Raw genomic sequence first — 15,619 nt, 5'->3', positions numbered from 1 at the left:
AAAAACCTTTCTCTGGGTGCATTACAGAGGGCCCCGTGGCTCCTTCTGGTTGATGGGCAAAGGTTTGTTTTTTGGCTGTTATGGGCTGGAGATCAGCGGCCAAGACCTCAGAGGGGAAGACCTGCAGGCCTGGTGTGGACTCTACCCCGAGGAGCCGTGGGCAGGCAGCCTGGGCTGGGCTGGGGCTGTTCTCCTGAGGGTGTTGCTGAGCACAGCCCAGCCCAGATTTGGGGGACACACTAGCAGGGCACCCACGACTCACGCTGTGGTCGGCTTTGGGGAGGCCAGTGCAGGGCTCACAGCTCAGGCGTGGCTGCAAGAGCCCTCCTACTCCGAGCCTCGGGCTGCCCATTTTCAGATGGGTGATTTCACGGGTCCCTGAACACTGATCCTCAAGGAGTCTAGTCTTGGGTGCCCGGGTTGGGTGTGAGAGGCAGAGGGCTTCAGGAACCTGCCCCCAGGATTCAGGGAGATAGGGAAGCAGGGCCACCCTCCATCCCCGGGTCACTGCCAGGCATGGGGCTGGGATGAGTCCGTCCCCACGTGTGGCCCTGACTCACACACCCGCGGACTTAGCCTTAGTCACTACTGCCCACGCAGCCTCTCCTCAGTCAGGGAGGCCCATGCGTCTCGCCCTGCCTTTGGGAACATGCTGAACCCAGAGACGGACAATTCTCTGTAGGTAGGAAACTACTCTGGGAAACCTCGGACAGATGCTGCGGATGAGGAGGATAGAGCACTGCGGCATTAGACGAGGCAGCTGAGGGGGTGCGCAGGCTGGGACAGGAGAGGCCTGCGGGCCAGGTGAAGAGAAGGCAGCCGGGGATGCAGATGTGCTTTTGGGGTTGGGGGAGACTAGCAGTGGGCAGGGGCTGCAGCTGCCTGGATTTCTGGGAGTTTCTTTTTCCTCATTGGGGGTGACACTCTAACCAGATCATGCAGGTTGCAGGTGCACAACTGCACAACACACCACCTGTCCACAGTGTGGTGTGCACCGCCATCCCCACGGGGTTCCTGGGTGTGGGAGCCAGCAGACCCGGGTCGGCCTTGTAAGGCCTTATCCTTCATTTTGAACTTGGTTCTGAGGGCAACAAAAGCCACTGTTTTTCAGTAAGCATGAGACAGGCTCGAGGAGATTTGTATTTTGAAATTATAAATTACTCTCTGTCTGAAAGAATGTGTTGGAAGGGGCCGAAAGTGGATGCAGGGAAGCATGACATTAACTACAGGACAAGAGATGAACTACAGGTGTTTTTGACCTCTGTTGACCCTCCCAACGTCCCGGTGATGAAGCGGCCGATGGCTGTGGGTCGGGGGGTGTGGGGCGGAGGCCTGCAGCTAAGAGGAAGCTGGGAGGGGAAGACCCTTTGGTTGGTTGCTCCCTGGCCTGAGCCCTGGCCACACAGCTTAGGGTCCCCATTTCCTTTGCTTCTGCCCAGAAGCCCCCTGGCCACTTGGCTCAGTGCCCGCCCTCCTCAGAGTGACCCCCAGGAGTGACCACTATGTGATGCATCTTGTGTTGACTGTGTCACTGTCAGAAGCTTCGGGTGCCCCCCCGCCAACCCCTGTGCTTTGTCCCTGTCCCCACTGACCCGGCCCCCATGGTCTCAAACCAGAGTCTCTGAAGCTGCTGCCCCAAGTGTAGCAGAAGCCCCCGTGTCCTCGGCCCTTGAAGGAGGGCACTCCATCTCCTGCCGCTTCCTCTGGTCACACGTCCCCGCCACGCCAGGGAGCGGGGCGAGAGCCTCTTCGCTCCCCATTGCTGCCCACCTGCCCTTCTCACTCATCAAAACCTCCTCTTGTCGAAACCCATGTCTTCCCGGCTCCCACCGCCTGCCTCCAGCGCGCACAGCCGCACCCACCTAAAGCCGCCTGCTTCGTGGTTGTCCTTCCCACGCCAGCTCCTGCCACCAGCTCGGGAAAACTCCTCTCCACTTCCGACACCCCCAAAATGTCTGGCGTATGACTGAAGAAGTGAAGGGACCCTCCTTGAGACACCCCACTCTCTGACCGCTGCTTCCCAGCCTTCGGAATCTTCGCTCCGTCAGCCCCACCCGCCTTGGCCTGCCCAGGCTGCAACAACAGTGCCATCGACTGGTGCCTTTCACCAGAGATTTATTTTCTCCCAGTTCCAGAGGCTGGAAGTCCGAGGTCAGGGTGCCAGCAGGGCCAGGGTCTGACGAGGACCCCCTTCGTGGCTTGCAGACGGCCACCTCCTCACTGTGCCCTCACAGGGTCTCCCCTCTGCATGCAGGTGGACGGAGGTCTCTTCTTCTTAGAAAGCCACCAAGCTCATCATGAAGGCCCCGCCCTCGTGACCTCATCTAACCCAAATGACCTCCCCAAGGCCCACTGCCGAATATCGCGGGGGGTTAGGGCTTCGACGTGGACGTTTGGGAGACTCGGGGAGCACACATGTTCTCAGTCCCTAATGCCAGCCTTAGCCTCCCTGGCCCCCATGGCCTGTGGACCTCATTACTGCCTCCCACCAGTGTCCCCCGATTTGAGGGTGTGAGCCATCGTTTTCCTATCTGTTGAGAGACGGAGATCCTTTCCCTCGGTTGCCAACACCCTGCACTTTATCCTTTCCACCCTTTGGTCGTACCTCAACTTACAAACCCATAGCAGCCAAAGAGCCCAAACATCTGCCTCCTCTCCCCCTGCACCCCAGGCTGCTGGGCACTGCGGGGCACTGCTGGGCACTGCGGGAGAGGGACTCGTGGCCGTCAAGTCTGTTCTGTGAAACGACGGACGCCAGTCTCAGCTGGGCCGTTCACTGCACCCAGCACACTCTCACCTCGGCTTGTTTGCCAGCTCTCACCGGGGGCTTCTTCTCGCCTCCTCTCTGCTCCCCTTCCTTCTCTCTCCCCGACCGGTGGCTTCTCCTGCTTTCAGAGAGGGAGAGGCCGTTCGGTGGCCGCTCCCCGCTCCTCAGCACCTCTGCTGCCTCTCCCACCCTCCCACCCCCCCCCACCCCCGCTGCACCAGGTGGGCAGCACAGCCACTGGGGGCCAGGCCCGAAGAAGAAGCTCTGCTCTCACCTCCGCCCCCAGGTCTGAGAGCAGCCGAAGGGAGGGCCTGTTGCCCCTCTGACTCTCCTGCCCGCCCCCCACCTTAGGCATGGGGACTGAGGGTGGGTCAGTAGTGTCTGGACAGATGGAGGAACTGCCCTCAGTGGAGGTGGGACCCTTCAGGGGAGGACAGGGGCTCCTGGCGCCAGGAACAGCCTGCACACAGGCATGCGGCTGGCTCACGGGATTCTCCCCACCTGCCTTGTCCCATTCTGCCCCAGAGGTCTGTGGCCAGCCGGGCCCCTGGAGTAGAATGCTGCCCCTCACCATTCCTGCCCCACCCCAGGCCCTCCGCGCCCCATTGTGACACGACTTCCTGGCCACCAATGGAACCCAAACGTTCCGCTGCCAACGGTCTGGCTGGGCCTGGATGGTGGTCAGGTGGGCCCTGGCTTTGGTTCGTGGGAGGGTGTGGAGGGTGGCAGTTTGGAGGGCACCCGACAACTGTGGGGCCGCTAGGAGCCTGTGATAGGCACAGGCTGCCCTCATTGGAATGGTGAGTTCTCCGGGCGCCACGGGCCCTTTCCTACCCGCAGATGGAGCGGTGCTCCTGGCTATCCCTCCCTTTCCCAGACCTCGGTTTCCTCTTTTGTACCTCGAGAACCAATCACCTGGGGCCTGTCCCCCTGGCTGGGGATCTGTGAGATCAAGTAGAGGGAGCAAACACTCCAGGGCCTTGCAGACCGCTGGACCCCAGCAGGTGTACAGGTGCCACTGGGCATGCTGGGGGAGCCCTGTGGGGCCAGGCGGTACAGTCGGAAGCCAATCTGTGAAGAGAGCAAAGCTTCCCTCCCTCCCTCCCTCCCTCCCTCCCCGGGAAGTCTCCTCTATCCACCGCCACCCCTCCAACCATGCACACATATACACTGCACTCGCTTCCTGATGCTGCTGTAACCGATGACTGCCAACGCAGTGGCTTGCAACACCACAAATGTATTACGTGGCCATTCTGGGGGTCAGAATGGGTCTCCCTGGGCTAAAGTCAACATGTCGGGAGGGTCGCATTCCTTTCTGGAGACTCTGGGGCGGGGGAATCCATTGTCTTGCCTTTTCCGGCTTCTAGAGGCTGCTTGCATTCCTTGGCTCACGGTCCCTTCCCATCTTCAAGGCCTGCAATGGCCCGTCAAGTGTTAATGGATGTAGCTGACAGGTATTCCTTTTTCACTGCTGTGTTGTATTCCGCTATGTAACTATACCACCGTTTATCCATTCTTCTGTAAATGGGCATTTGGGTTTTTTTTTCTCTTTAATATTTGAAGTGTGTGTGTGTCATCATGACCATTTTGGTATTCATTTCCCAGGTCATATGGAGACATGTGTTTCCAGGGTATATACATGGGGCAGAATTGCTGGGTTACAAGGCGTGCAAATATTCAACTTGATAAGACAATGCCGACTTGTTTTCCCATGTGGAGCTAGGCATACTCCTCCCAGAAATGTGTGAAAGATAGAGTCTCTCCAACACTTGGTATTGTCAGACTTCTTAAGTTGTGTTCATCAACTGAGTATTAATATCTAATTAAGGTCTTGATTTGCATATTCCTCTGAACTAAAATTATTGAGCATCTCTTCATATGTTTGTGGACCACAAACATATGAAGACATTAATTTCCTCTTCTTGAAATGCCTATTCATGTCTTTTGCCCATTTTTATTATATTATTATTATTGTATTAATCCTTATCCAAGGACATGCTTATTAATTTTAGAGAGAGGGGAAGGGAAGGGGAGAAACATCAATGTCAGAGCGAAACATTGATCGGTTGCCTTTTCTACATGCTCTGACTGGGGACCGAACCTGCAACCCAGGCATGCGCCCTGACTGGGAATCCAACTGGCAACCTTTTGCTTTGCAGGACGGACAATGCTCAGCCAATTGAGTCACACCAGTCAGGGCTCTTCTTAATTTTTTGAGGAACCTCTACATTGTTGACTGCACCAATTTATATTCCCACCAGCTGTGTGGAGTATAAAGTTTCCCTTTTCTCTACCTCCTCACCCCACTTACCTCTTGCCTTTTGGATGAGAGCTATTCTAATTTGTGCGAGGTGATATCTTATGGTGGTTTTGATTTGCATTTCTCTGTTGATCAATAATGATGTTGAGCAACTTTTTGTGCACTTGGTGGCCATTTGTATGTCTTCTGTGGAAAAGTGTCGACTGAGCTCCTCTGTCCATTTTTACACGGAATTATTTGTGGGTTTTTGTTATTGAGTCATAGGAGTCATTTCATTTTCACCGTTTTTAAGGGTACCATTCAGAGGCATCACAGTGTGAAATTACCCATCTGTGGAATTTTTGCATCTTCCCCAACTGACCTCTGTACCATTAAACAATATCCCCCCATTCTCCCCTCTCTCTGGTCCCTGGCAAGCACCGCGCTACTTTCTGTATCTGAATTTGATTCCTCTGGTTCTCTCATAAAAGTGAAATCGTACAACGTTTGTCCTTTTGTGACTGGCTTATTTCACTGAACACAAGGTCCTCAAGGGTCATCCCGATAGCACGAACCAGAATTTCATTCTTTCTAAAGGCTGAATAATGTTCCATCACCTGTACACACCACATTTTGCTTACCTTTTCACCCACTGATGGCCACTTGGGTTGCTTCCACCTTTTGGCTGCTGCGAATAGCGCTGCTGTGAGCCTTGGTGTACGAATACCTGTTTGACTTTCTGCGTTGAGTTATTTTGGGGCTCATAGCCGGAAGTAGAATTGCTGGACCAAACAGTAACTCCCTTTTTCATTTTTCAAGAATCTGCCACGGAGGGGCTGCCCTATTTTACATTCCCATCAGTAATGAACAGGGGTTCCAATTTCTCCACTTTCTCACCAACATTTGTTGTTTTCTGGAGTTTTATTTCTAAGTACAGTAACAGCCACCCTAATGGGTGTCTTGCACGTATTTTGTAAGATTTGTTCCCAGTTCATATTCTCTTAATGTTGTAAATGGTGTCTTTTTTCCCCAATTCCCCTGTTTTAAAAACTCGTTTAAATTTTTAAAAACATTGTATTTATTTATTTTTAGAGAGAGGTGAAATCAGTGGCTTCTCGCACATCCCCAGCTGGGAACCTGGCCCAGAACCCAGCCACGTGCCCTGACTGGGAATCGAACCGATGGCCTCTTGGTTCACAGTCCGGCGTACAATCTACTGAGCCATACTAGCTAAGGCAAAAAATCTTTTCCATTTTAAAGATTATTAGAGTGACGAAAAAAGTTGCAAAAATAGTACAATTGTGTCTCCTTATCTGCAAAGGATACATCCCAAGACCCACCAGGCGATGCCTGAGACTGGGGAGAGTACCAAACCCTGTACATACTGACTTTTCTTCTGCATACACATCTATGGTAAAGTTTATGACTTTTCTTTGGTGTATCTGAACTGCCTACACCACTGTTCTTGTGCTTTGGGGCCCTTGTGAAGTAAAACAATGGTTACTCAGGCATAAGCCCTGCAATGCCAGGCAGTCTGAAAACCAAAACGGCTACTCAGTGACTGGATACGCCGTGGAGATCCCCAGACGGAGGGGCGATTCGCCAGGCAAGAAGGAGCTGTACGCCATGGAATTGATGGTGCTACCCAGAATGGCACGCAATTGAAAACGTATGAATGGTTTATTTCCAGAAACTTCCACTTGATACTTTTGGACCTCGGTTGACCGCAGGTCAGGGAAACCATGAGAAGCCAACTGATAGGAAAGGAGGGACTCCTAAACACAGAATTCACCCTTTCCCTTCCCTTGTCTTCCCCTGGTGTGAGCATCTCGTTTAACCACAATACAGTGATCTAGACCAGGAAGTCAACATCGATGTGATGCTGTTAACTAATGTACAGACCTCACTTGGATTTGGCAAACAGTCCCCGCTAATTTGTGTGTGACTAGTGTTCCTTCCCCCGTCGGGGGTCCAGGTCAGGACCCCGCACTGCATTTTGCTGTTGTGTCTTCTTCGTCTCCTTCAGTCTGGAAAAGTTCCTTCAGCTGGCTTCCCCTCTCATGCTTCGACACGTCTGAAAAGTGCTAGCCGGTTATTTTGTAGACTATCCCTCAATTTGTTTGGTGTACTTGGTGTTTTCTCATGACTGTGTTAACGTCATGCATTTGGGCAAGAATGCCTTAGAAGTGACACTGTGCCCTTCTCAGTGCACGACATCAAACAGTACATGCTGTCAACACGTCCCATCACTGGTGATCTGAACTTCTGTCGCGTGGTCCAAGTGGTGTCCACCCACTGCCTTCTCTGCATATGTCCCCCTTTGTAAGTGAACAGTGTCTTGAGGGGAGGTGCTCGGAGACTGTGCCAACATCGGCTTCTCCTGTTCCTATCCTATTCCCATCACCCCTTCCACGTGTATTAGTTAGGATTCTACAGTGAGGAAGACCGGCCCCTCTTGCTCCTGTTCATTTGCCCCATCATTTCTTTACCTCAGCGTGGATTCAGATGTATTTGTTCTATGGGGATTCATTGCTATCATTATTTATTTTGCTGCTAAAATTGTCCCAGATTCAATCCCTGGGGACTCCTTCTGTTTGGTTCCTGTGTCCTTTTGACATGACTCCCTGTCATGCTGGGGACACTTCCTTACTTTCTGGTACCGTGAGACATTCCAGACTCATCTCGTGCTTTCCCTCAAATCCACCTCTCCTCCAAAAGAGCCCTGGTTCTTTTACTCAGAAACCAAGGTTTGCATACTAGGTGCCTCACGGCTCTTAAAGTGTCTCAGCAGACAGAGATGGAAAAAAATACAGGGGCCGGCAGAAGTAATGCCCGCAGGAGTGTGGTTGGTAGGGTGAAACTAGGGGTGTAATATAGTTTCAATTTGAACAATTTACCTAAAGGGTCCTATGGCGCACTCGAGTGTGATATGGTTATGTTGCAGTGTTACATGCTTATGACTTGGTAATAAAAGGTTTTGTATTTAAAAAAAAGGGGAGGCATTATTTGTGCTGGCCCCTGAATACCTGCACACACCTGTATCGATGTCAAATCGTGAATCCAGTCTCAAGCTACTGTTTCTTGTTTCTGTTGACTCAGAAGGGCTCACCTCCTCCCGTGCGTGACAATTTTGTTTTGAGCTCTTTGCTTGAACTTCATCTGTAAGAGCCTGGCAGGCTTCATTTGCAGGGAGTTTCCTTTCAGGGCAGGGCTTGCTTCTGCTGGCAGCCGAGAGACGCCCTCCCTCGGGACCTCTTCAGCCCTGCTGAGGGTTGCGCCTTAAAACAGAGTTCTTTAAGCTTAGCTTCCGCTCCCACCCCACCCCTTGCTGCTGTTTCAAGGTGGTATCCTTGCAGTCACTGTCGCTGTCTCACTCCTGCCTTACCTGCCTCTGCTCTGGCTCCGTGCTGTGTGGCATCCTACCGTTTTGGTGGCTCTGGCTCCTACGTCTGTGGCCAGGGTTTCCGGCCACCCACCTTGTGGCCAAGAACCAAGGCCACTCGTGATCCAGATTGGGAGGCCGGGGTTTTGTTGGTTTGCTTGTTTGTAAAGAACGTTCTCTGGAGAACTCTCCTTTTGCGAGCCTGGTGCTACCTTGGTGTGCGTGTGCAAGTGCGGTTTCCGTTGCGGGGAAGCCGTAGGAGAACTCCTGAGCACTTAGCACAGCACTTTCTAAAACATTAAGAAATCGGAATGGGTGGGCCAACAGGGGACAAATTATGTTAACTAAGAAATTTTAGAAGCCAAGGAGAGAACTACAAAGAATAGCAAGGCTGGAGTCCACAGGATTCTAAGCTGGAGAGGTCAGCTTGTAGCCCGTGGCTCCCGTGCCAGCCCCTGAGGTCTGGGGCGTGGTGGCAATAGCAACTGTGCTGCATCCTTTCTTTGAACAGATGGCAGACGAATTCAACTTGGGTGCGGAGCTCAAATCCCAGAATTATTCCAAGAGCTCAGTCCGGCATGATTCAGCAGAATTCTCAACTTCCTCTTCCATGGAGTCGCTGTTACATAGCTTGAGGGTCATCAAAGCCAATAAGGATGACAAGTTTGCCAGTATCATGAATGCGCTGGGGGAGTTTGGCACATTCCAGCAGAGGCTGGTGGCCCTCACCTCCTTCCCCTTCATCCTGCTGGCCTTCTTCACTTTCACTGACATCTTCGTGTTCACAGCCCAGAAGCCCTATTGCAACACCAGCTGGATCCTGGCAGTGGGCCCGAACCTGTCAGAGGAGGAGCAGCTGAACCTGACCCTGCCCCGGGATACCGATGGTAATTTCATGACATGCCTCATGTACATGCCTGTCACCTGGGATCTGGATTCGATCATCAAGTTTGGCCTCAACTACACACAGTCATGCTACAATGGGTGGATCTATCCTCACAGCAAGACGCGGTCGATAATCAATGAGGTGTGTTGCCCAGAGCTGTCTGTAGCTATCTCGGGGGCCCAGAGACGGGCCCTCACCTTCACCCAACATGTGGGGAAACAGAGGCTCGGGGACAAGAAGCAACTGACCCAAGGTCACCCTGCAGAGGAAAGGCCAGGGCAGAAACTTAGGACCCCTGCTGCCCAACCCGGGCCTCACCTGTCCTAGCCAGAAAGCTAGAGTGGGTTTGGGGGTAGGGGGCAGAAAGCAGAGGGCGGTGTTTGCCATCTGTCCAAGGGGGCGCTTCCGTAGTTGTGGCTCGGGCCTCGGAACTCTCAGAAGACAGGGGATTGAGGAAAGAAGCAGTTTTGGTCGGGTACCTCTTACAGGGTTTCTCAGGCTAAGCGGCAACCTGCACCCTTCAAAGCGCAGACCTATCCAGTTTGAATCTCTAGGCTGGGGCCCAAACTTCTGTTTTGGAGAAAGGGCCTTTGGCGATGCTGGCCCTTACTCAGTGACCTGTCCATCTACCCCGATCTCGGCCCATACCTCTGGTCCCTCTCTTCAGGCCTGACTCCCAGAGTCTGCTGGATGCAGGATGGAAGGTCGAGGGAATGGCCGACATCTGCCACACCGTTCCCTGTCCCTGTCCCAGGCCCCTTCTGCCTAAAGGCCTACCCTGGGAGGAGGCTCAGTCTCTGGAACCAGAAGGCTGTCCACCCTGGGTGGAGGCCTGTGGCCAACCCCTGCGTTAATCCCCAGTTTGACTTGGTGTGTGAGGAGGAAATGGCCTCGGACATCATGAAGACCGTATTCCTGGCTGGCCTCATGGCAGGGTCGTTCCTGTTCGGGTTAATAGGTGACAGGTGAGTCTCCCAGAGTCTCTCCTGGCCCCTGGAACACCCCTGCCCCCTCCTCATGGGCATTCAGAGCTGAGAAGTCTCACGCTGGGGCGAGTGAGGGAATGTGCACTCTGGAGGCCCATGCAAGGTTCGGGACCTGGCCCCTGGGGTTGGGCTGGGGTAGACACGGAGGTCCAGATGCTCGGCACATCCTCCCCTCACCGCCCTCAGGATCGGCCGCTGCCCCTCCATCCTGCTGTCGATCCTGGGGATGATGGTCTTCGGCTTCGGGACAGCCTTCGTCAACAGCTTTCAACAGTACTTGTTTTTCCGCTTTGGGACGTTCCAGGCGTCGACAGGCTATTACATCAACAGTGTAGCTTTAAGTGAGTTCCGCTGTGCGGGCGTGTGGGTGGTGGGCACCTTGGGGAGTGCGTGCGGGTGGGGCGTGCCACCCTGCAGAACCAGTCGTGCTGGGAGTGGAGGACAGAGCCTCCACGTCGGGCTGCCTGGAGGTGTGCAGCACCTGTGCCCAGAGTGCCCTTCCACTCTCACCCACTATTCTACCTGCCTAGCACCCCACACATTCCTCTCATGTCCCCTGACGCCCTGCACGTGGCTTATATTTATTGAGCCCTGAAGGAGGGCCAAGCTGACCCCAGGTCCTTCGTCTGTATTGCCAACACTTTTCAGTAGGCATTATTCTATTATTCCTTTGGCTGAGGAGGATATGTGAGCCTCAGGAGGTCCCCCACCTTGCTCAGGTGAAGCAGAGGCTCTGCGATTCCACCCCAGGCCGGTGGGACGGGAAAGCCCCCGGCACCCAGGCATTCAGTCATTCAGCCCCACGGCTGCCATGTCCGGCTGTGCTCCCCGGTCCCTGCTGGAACTCCTGCCAGAGCCCGGCCAGAGGGGCCTGGGCCCTCCGCAGAGGTTGACCTGAGTGGCCAAAGCGCCGATGCACTGAGAGCAAAGACAAGGACAGTGACACCTAGTCTCAGTGACACCGTGGGGCAGCCACACTGTGGTGTGCCCACACCCAGGCCTTCCCGGCGAGAGGCAGGTGGTCAGGCAGCGGGTGCTCTCGGGGGGTGGGGGGGGGGGAGCCAGGCTGAGAAGGGCCTGGAGGCAATATGCAAGATCGGGAGGTCAGGCGAGCGGCCTCCCGGTGTGCCTCGTGGGGCTACGGCAGGGACACTGTTGCCTGGCTTTGGAAGGCTGTCTCTGGACCTTGGGCAGACCATAAGCAGGCAGAAGAAGGCTCGCCCAGCCTCATCTGTCCCAGGCAGGGCTGGGACATCTCAGAAGGCTGGGTGCAGGGGCGGCCCTGGGCACCCTGAGTGGACCGTGATCGCGTCCTCTTGGCCTCCTCTGCGCAGCTACTGAGTGGCTGACGTGTGAGCACCGGGGCCACTCGGTCCTCCTGAAGCATTGCCTTTTCTCTCTGGGGATTCTGTTCCTGGTGGGGCTGGCCTACAACCTCCCCCACTGGCGGCTGCTGTTCCTGCTGGGCGGGGCCCCTGTGTTCTCCTTCATCCCCTTCATCTGGTGAGTGGACGGGCGCGGGGCACGCACGGGGCTGGGGCCGACGGGTGGGAAGGGTCCTGGGAGGGATGGAGTGAGTGGGATGTTCCCTGGGCTGAAGGGTACGCAGCTGAGGGGTGAGAGAGCTGGGGGCTGCTGAGATGCCAGAGTGGTGGTCAGAAAACCAGAAGGCAACTCTTCGAAAGGCAAGGTTCAAGGACAAAGTATGGACAGGGCTGAGGCCAAAAAAAAAAAGAGGCTGGTAAAGTGCTTGTTGGCCTTGATGATCTTGAGGTGGCTCCTGTGGAGTGGCAGGGAGTTGAGGAGGGAGGACAACCTGAAAAAGGGAGCCACCTAGGAGGTGACTTGGTCTCCGTGGTAGTCCCAGCTACGAGCATGGGGCTCCAGGGGAGTGTGTGGGTGTGAAAGGTGGCATCCTCAGCATGCCTGGGCGGGGAGGGGCGGGGGGAGCAGAGGCGACCCCTGGGATAGAAAGTACAGTGCTCTCACAGGTGGCAGAGGGGACACCGAGACAGCACATGGGCAGGGGGACACCGAGCAGCCGGGGATTGTGTGTGTCTGGGGCGGGGGAAGGGATGACTGCCAAGGATGGGGGGAGGACGTCTCAAGGTAGATGGCCGCCTCCAAGGCCTCCAGCAACTGAATGACTTCATACTGGAACAGGATGGGCACTGTTGCGGTGGGGACAGGGCCCACTTGCGGGGTGGGGGGGGGCATCTGGGAGTGACAGACAAGGGGGGTGTGCCATGCAGGATCCTCCCAGAGTCCCCTCGGTGGCTGATGGTGAGAGGGAAGGTGGAGACCGCCAAGCAGTTGCTGTGCTATGCAGCCAGCGTGAACAAGAAGACGATTCCTTTAAGGCGTCTGGACAAGGTAAGAGGCCTTGGACCCAGAGCAGGGCGGGGCAGGCTGCTGTGGAAGGGCCTCTTCCCTCTGCATCCTTTCAGGTGGGGCTTTGGCCCGGAGGGGGTCCCCAGCCCACTGCTTGAGAGGAACAGTGACAGAACCCCCCCCCCCCCCCCCCCCCCCCCCCCCCCGCCAGGGGAAGGCCAGGGACCAGGCTGGCCCTGGGGGGAAGGAGCGGGGGGGGGGGGTTCGAGAATCCTGCAGGGGCGGGAACAAGCTGGGGTCTCTGCCCTGCCTCTGGTCGGCCCTTTCTGTCCTGTAGCTACAGGTACCTGAAAAGAACGTACGGCACGCCTCAATCCTGAACTTCTATAACAATAAGAACCTGTGCAAGATAACCTTGGTGATGGGCTGTATGTGGTGAGTCCCCGCGGCTGAGGAGCGGTGACGGCAAACAGACGTGCCCGCCGGAAACTCGGGTGAAGGAATGAGGCCGGGCCAGGCTGCAAGGGAGCGAGGCCTCAGCACCCTGGCTTGGCCCACAGATCCCCGACCTGTGTTCACGTCTCTCTTCCCTTCCCTTCTCGCCCGGCTCCCCCGCCCCCGCCCCGCCCCGCCCCCACTTCCGTCTGTGTGCGTGCCCCTGTGCGTGGTCTCTCTCGTGCTCTCTCTGAGCGTTTCTCTCCTGGCTTCATTCCAGGTTCACCATCAGTCACAACTACTTTATAATGGGCTTCAGGATGAAGGATTTTGGTCTGAGCCTCCACATCAGCCAGGCGATTCCTCGCCTGATTGAGGTGCCCGCCCACCTATGCTCCGTCTTTCTCCTCAAGCTGATGGGGAGGAAGGGGAGCCTGGTTGTGACTATCTCCCACAACACCTTCATGAACTTGCTGATGCTTCTCTTCCCCTCAGGTACAGCCCCCCCACCCCCAGCCTTCTGTCCAACGCCTCCTTCCTGTCCAACCCTTCCCTCGTGCTTCCCGTCCTGTCCCACCAACAAGGCACCCTGGGAGTCAGCCTCCTGCGCCCAGAGCCCACCTCCCCTGCAGATGCCCCAGCACCTCGGGAGCAGGCACCGGTTGCTGGAGCACTGTGCTGCCCCCTGGTGGGGTTCAGAGCAATCGCCCCTGTGCAGGTGGGAGAGTGGGCAGCCTTCTGCCACCTGATTCCAGTCCGTGGCTGATCTGGTGGTTAAATGTGAATAGATGCAGCAAAAATGAACTCCCGGCCTGATCGGGCCCCGGAACACTGACCGTCCTCTGACTACATGTGCGAGTCAGCTGACGGGGTGGCGGGGTGGACCGCTCAGGTGCCTTTGGATGGGGATCAGTGAGAGCTGATGAGCAGGCCTCCCCTTCCTGGCCTGATGGGGGGGGCGGGGTGGCTCCAAACTCAGGTGGTCACGTTGTCTGGCCACAGAGTCGAAATCCTTCCGGGCCTTGATGGTCGTGCTCGGAAAATTCAGCCAGGCCGCCTCAGTTGCCATATTCTTCACCTACACCGCGGAGCTCTTCCCTACTGCCCTCAGGTGCGAGCCGGGGGGGGGGGGGGTGGCTGGGGGGGACGGTGAGAAGGCGGGACAATAACGAGGTGAATGGCAGCAGCTAAGACTGGGCATTCACCTGGCGATGGGCAGCGTGCTGAGGAGCTGGCATGGATTATTCCACCTCACGCACACCATCTCCCAAACACCATCATTAGCCCTACTGGAGACAATGAAACCAAAGAGGGGGAGGCACTGGGTCAAGGTCAGACAGGACAAGGGGCAGGATTAGCATTGGCCCTGGGGGGGGGGGGTCCGACGCTAGTTTCCGTCCTGTGCAGAGTGTCTGAGAAGTGTCCGGGCCACTCTGAGGCTCAGACCCTTCACCTTGGGAGAGGTTGCTACGGGCAACCATATCCTCCTGCCCAGCCTTCTTCCCAAACTGCCCCCCGCCACCACTGTTCTGTGGGTCCTACTTCTCCTACTCCTGACCCCACGGAGTAGGCCCAGAAGAAATGACTACCTCCTCGAATCATAGGAGAGCTAAATTCTCCAAGGTCTGACTGTGAGTTGGGACAGGGTGGATGGAGTTCTGGGGAGCTGCTGCTTCTACTCTCCCCAGCTTCTGGGCCCAGGAGGCCCCCCAGACAGGCTCTGACCTTTCCTGCCAGGTCGACGGGTCTAGGACTGGTGTACCTGGCCTGGGTGCCTGGAGGCGTCTTATCCTTGGCCCTCATCAGCCGGAACCTCACCACCATTTCCAGTTCGCTCTTCTGCATCTTAACCATTTGCGCCCTGTTGCTCTGCTTCACGCTTCCAGAAACGTGCGACTGGCCCCTCGCTGACTATCCGGATGACTGTTCCGCTCACGACAGGTAGGTGTGTGAGGCCCCTGGGCTCTGGAATGTAGCCCAGAGAGGCTGTTGGGTGCCGTCCAACCCTGCTCCTCTCCCCCCAAAGGGCCGCCAGTGGAAGAGGCACTGTGTCCAGTATGGCCTCCCCAGTGCTTCTGGATGATGTCGCCCACTCCATGCAGTCCAACGTCTCTTCCACCCTGTCTGGCTCTTCCGACCCCACCTGGATCAGGTCCTCTCCTTTCTTTGCCTCCTGGCTGCCTACCTGGGCTGGAGGGCTGCCTCCCAGGGTTGAGGGAGGGAGCGTTTTTTTGTGCCAGACCCTGTGCATTCTGTGCCAGGTCCTGTCCCATGCGTGCCTTGTCACACTGTGTCCTCACCACAACGACATGCAAGGTGGGCCCTGTCACTGCCCCCCCCCATTTCACAGATGAGGAACCAGAGGCACCGACAGGTTAAAACGACGTAGCCTAGCGTTCCTCTCTCCCAGGGTTTTTGGGTGGAATAAACCCACATGAAGCAGCTGGCCCTGTGACTAGCATGTGACAAGCACTCAGTCAATGCTTGTGCTGAAGATGGCACACAGAACTCCAAAGAGGCAGAGGACAGAAGGGTCTGGCTGGAGTCAAGGGATGGCAGTGGCCTAGTCCCAGGGGCTGTCACAGGCTCATGA

General features: G+C 56.0%; 1 protein-coding gene across 1 annotated transcript; it reads left to right on the top strand.

The window, feature by feature from the left end:
• The first annotated feature begins 8,681 nt into the window (after positions 1 to 8,681).
• Positions 8,682 to 15,057, top strand: SLC22A14 (solute carrier family 22 member 14). Its single transcript, XM_036030504.1, has 9 exons — positions 8,682 to 9,415; positions 10,136 to 10,239; positions 10,447 to 10,601; positions 11,595 to 11,763; positions 12,513 to 12,633; positions 12,929 to 13,026; positions 13,307 to 13,521; positions 14,029 to 14,137; positions 14,764 to 15,057. The coding sequence occupies exons 1-9, from the start codon at positions 8,900 to 8,902 to the stop codon at positions 14,969 to 14,971; spliced, it is 1,695 nt and encodes a 564-aa protein (XP_035886397.1). The 5' UTR covers positions 8,682 to 8,899; the 3' UTR covers positions 14,972 to 15,057.
• The last annotated feature ends 562 nt before the right edge of the window (positions 15,058 to 15,619 follow it).

The sequence above is a fragment of the Phyllostomus discolor genome, chromosome 7 (assembly GCF_004126475.2).
Source record: "Phyllostomus discolor isolate MPI-MPIP mPhyDis1 chromosome 7, mPhyDis1.pri.v3, whole genome shotgun sequence".
NCBI lineage: Eukaryota > Metazoa > Chordata > Mammalia > Chiroptera > Phyllostomidae > Phyllostomus > Phyllostomus discolor.
Note: the sequence above shows the minus strand (reverse complement) of the source record. Positions and strands in the feature narration are given on the sequence as shown.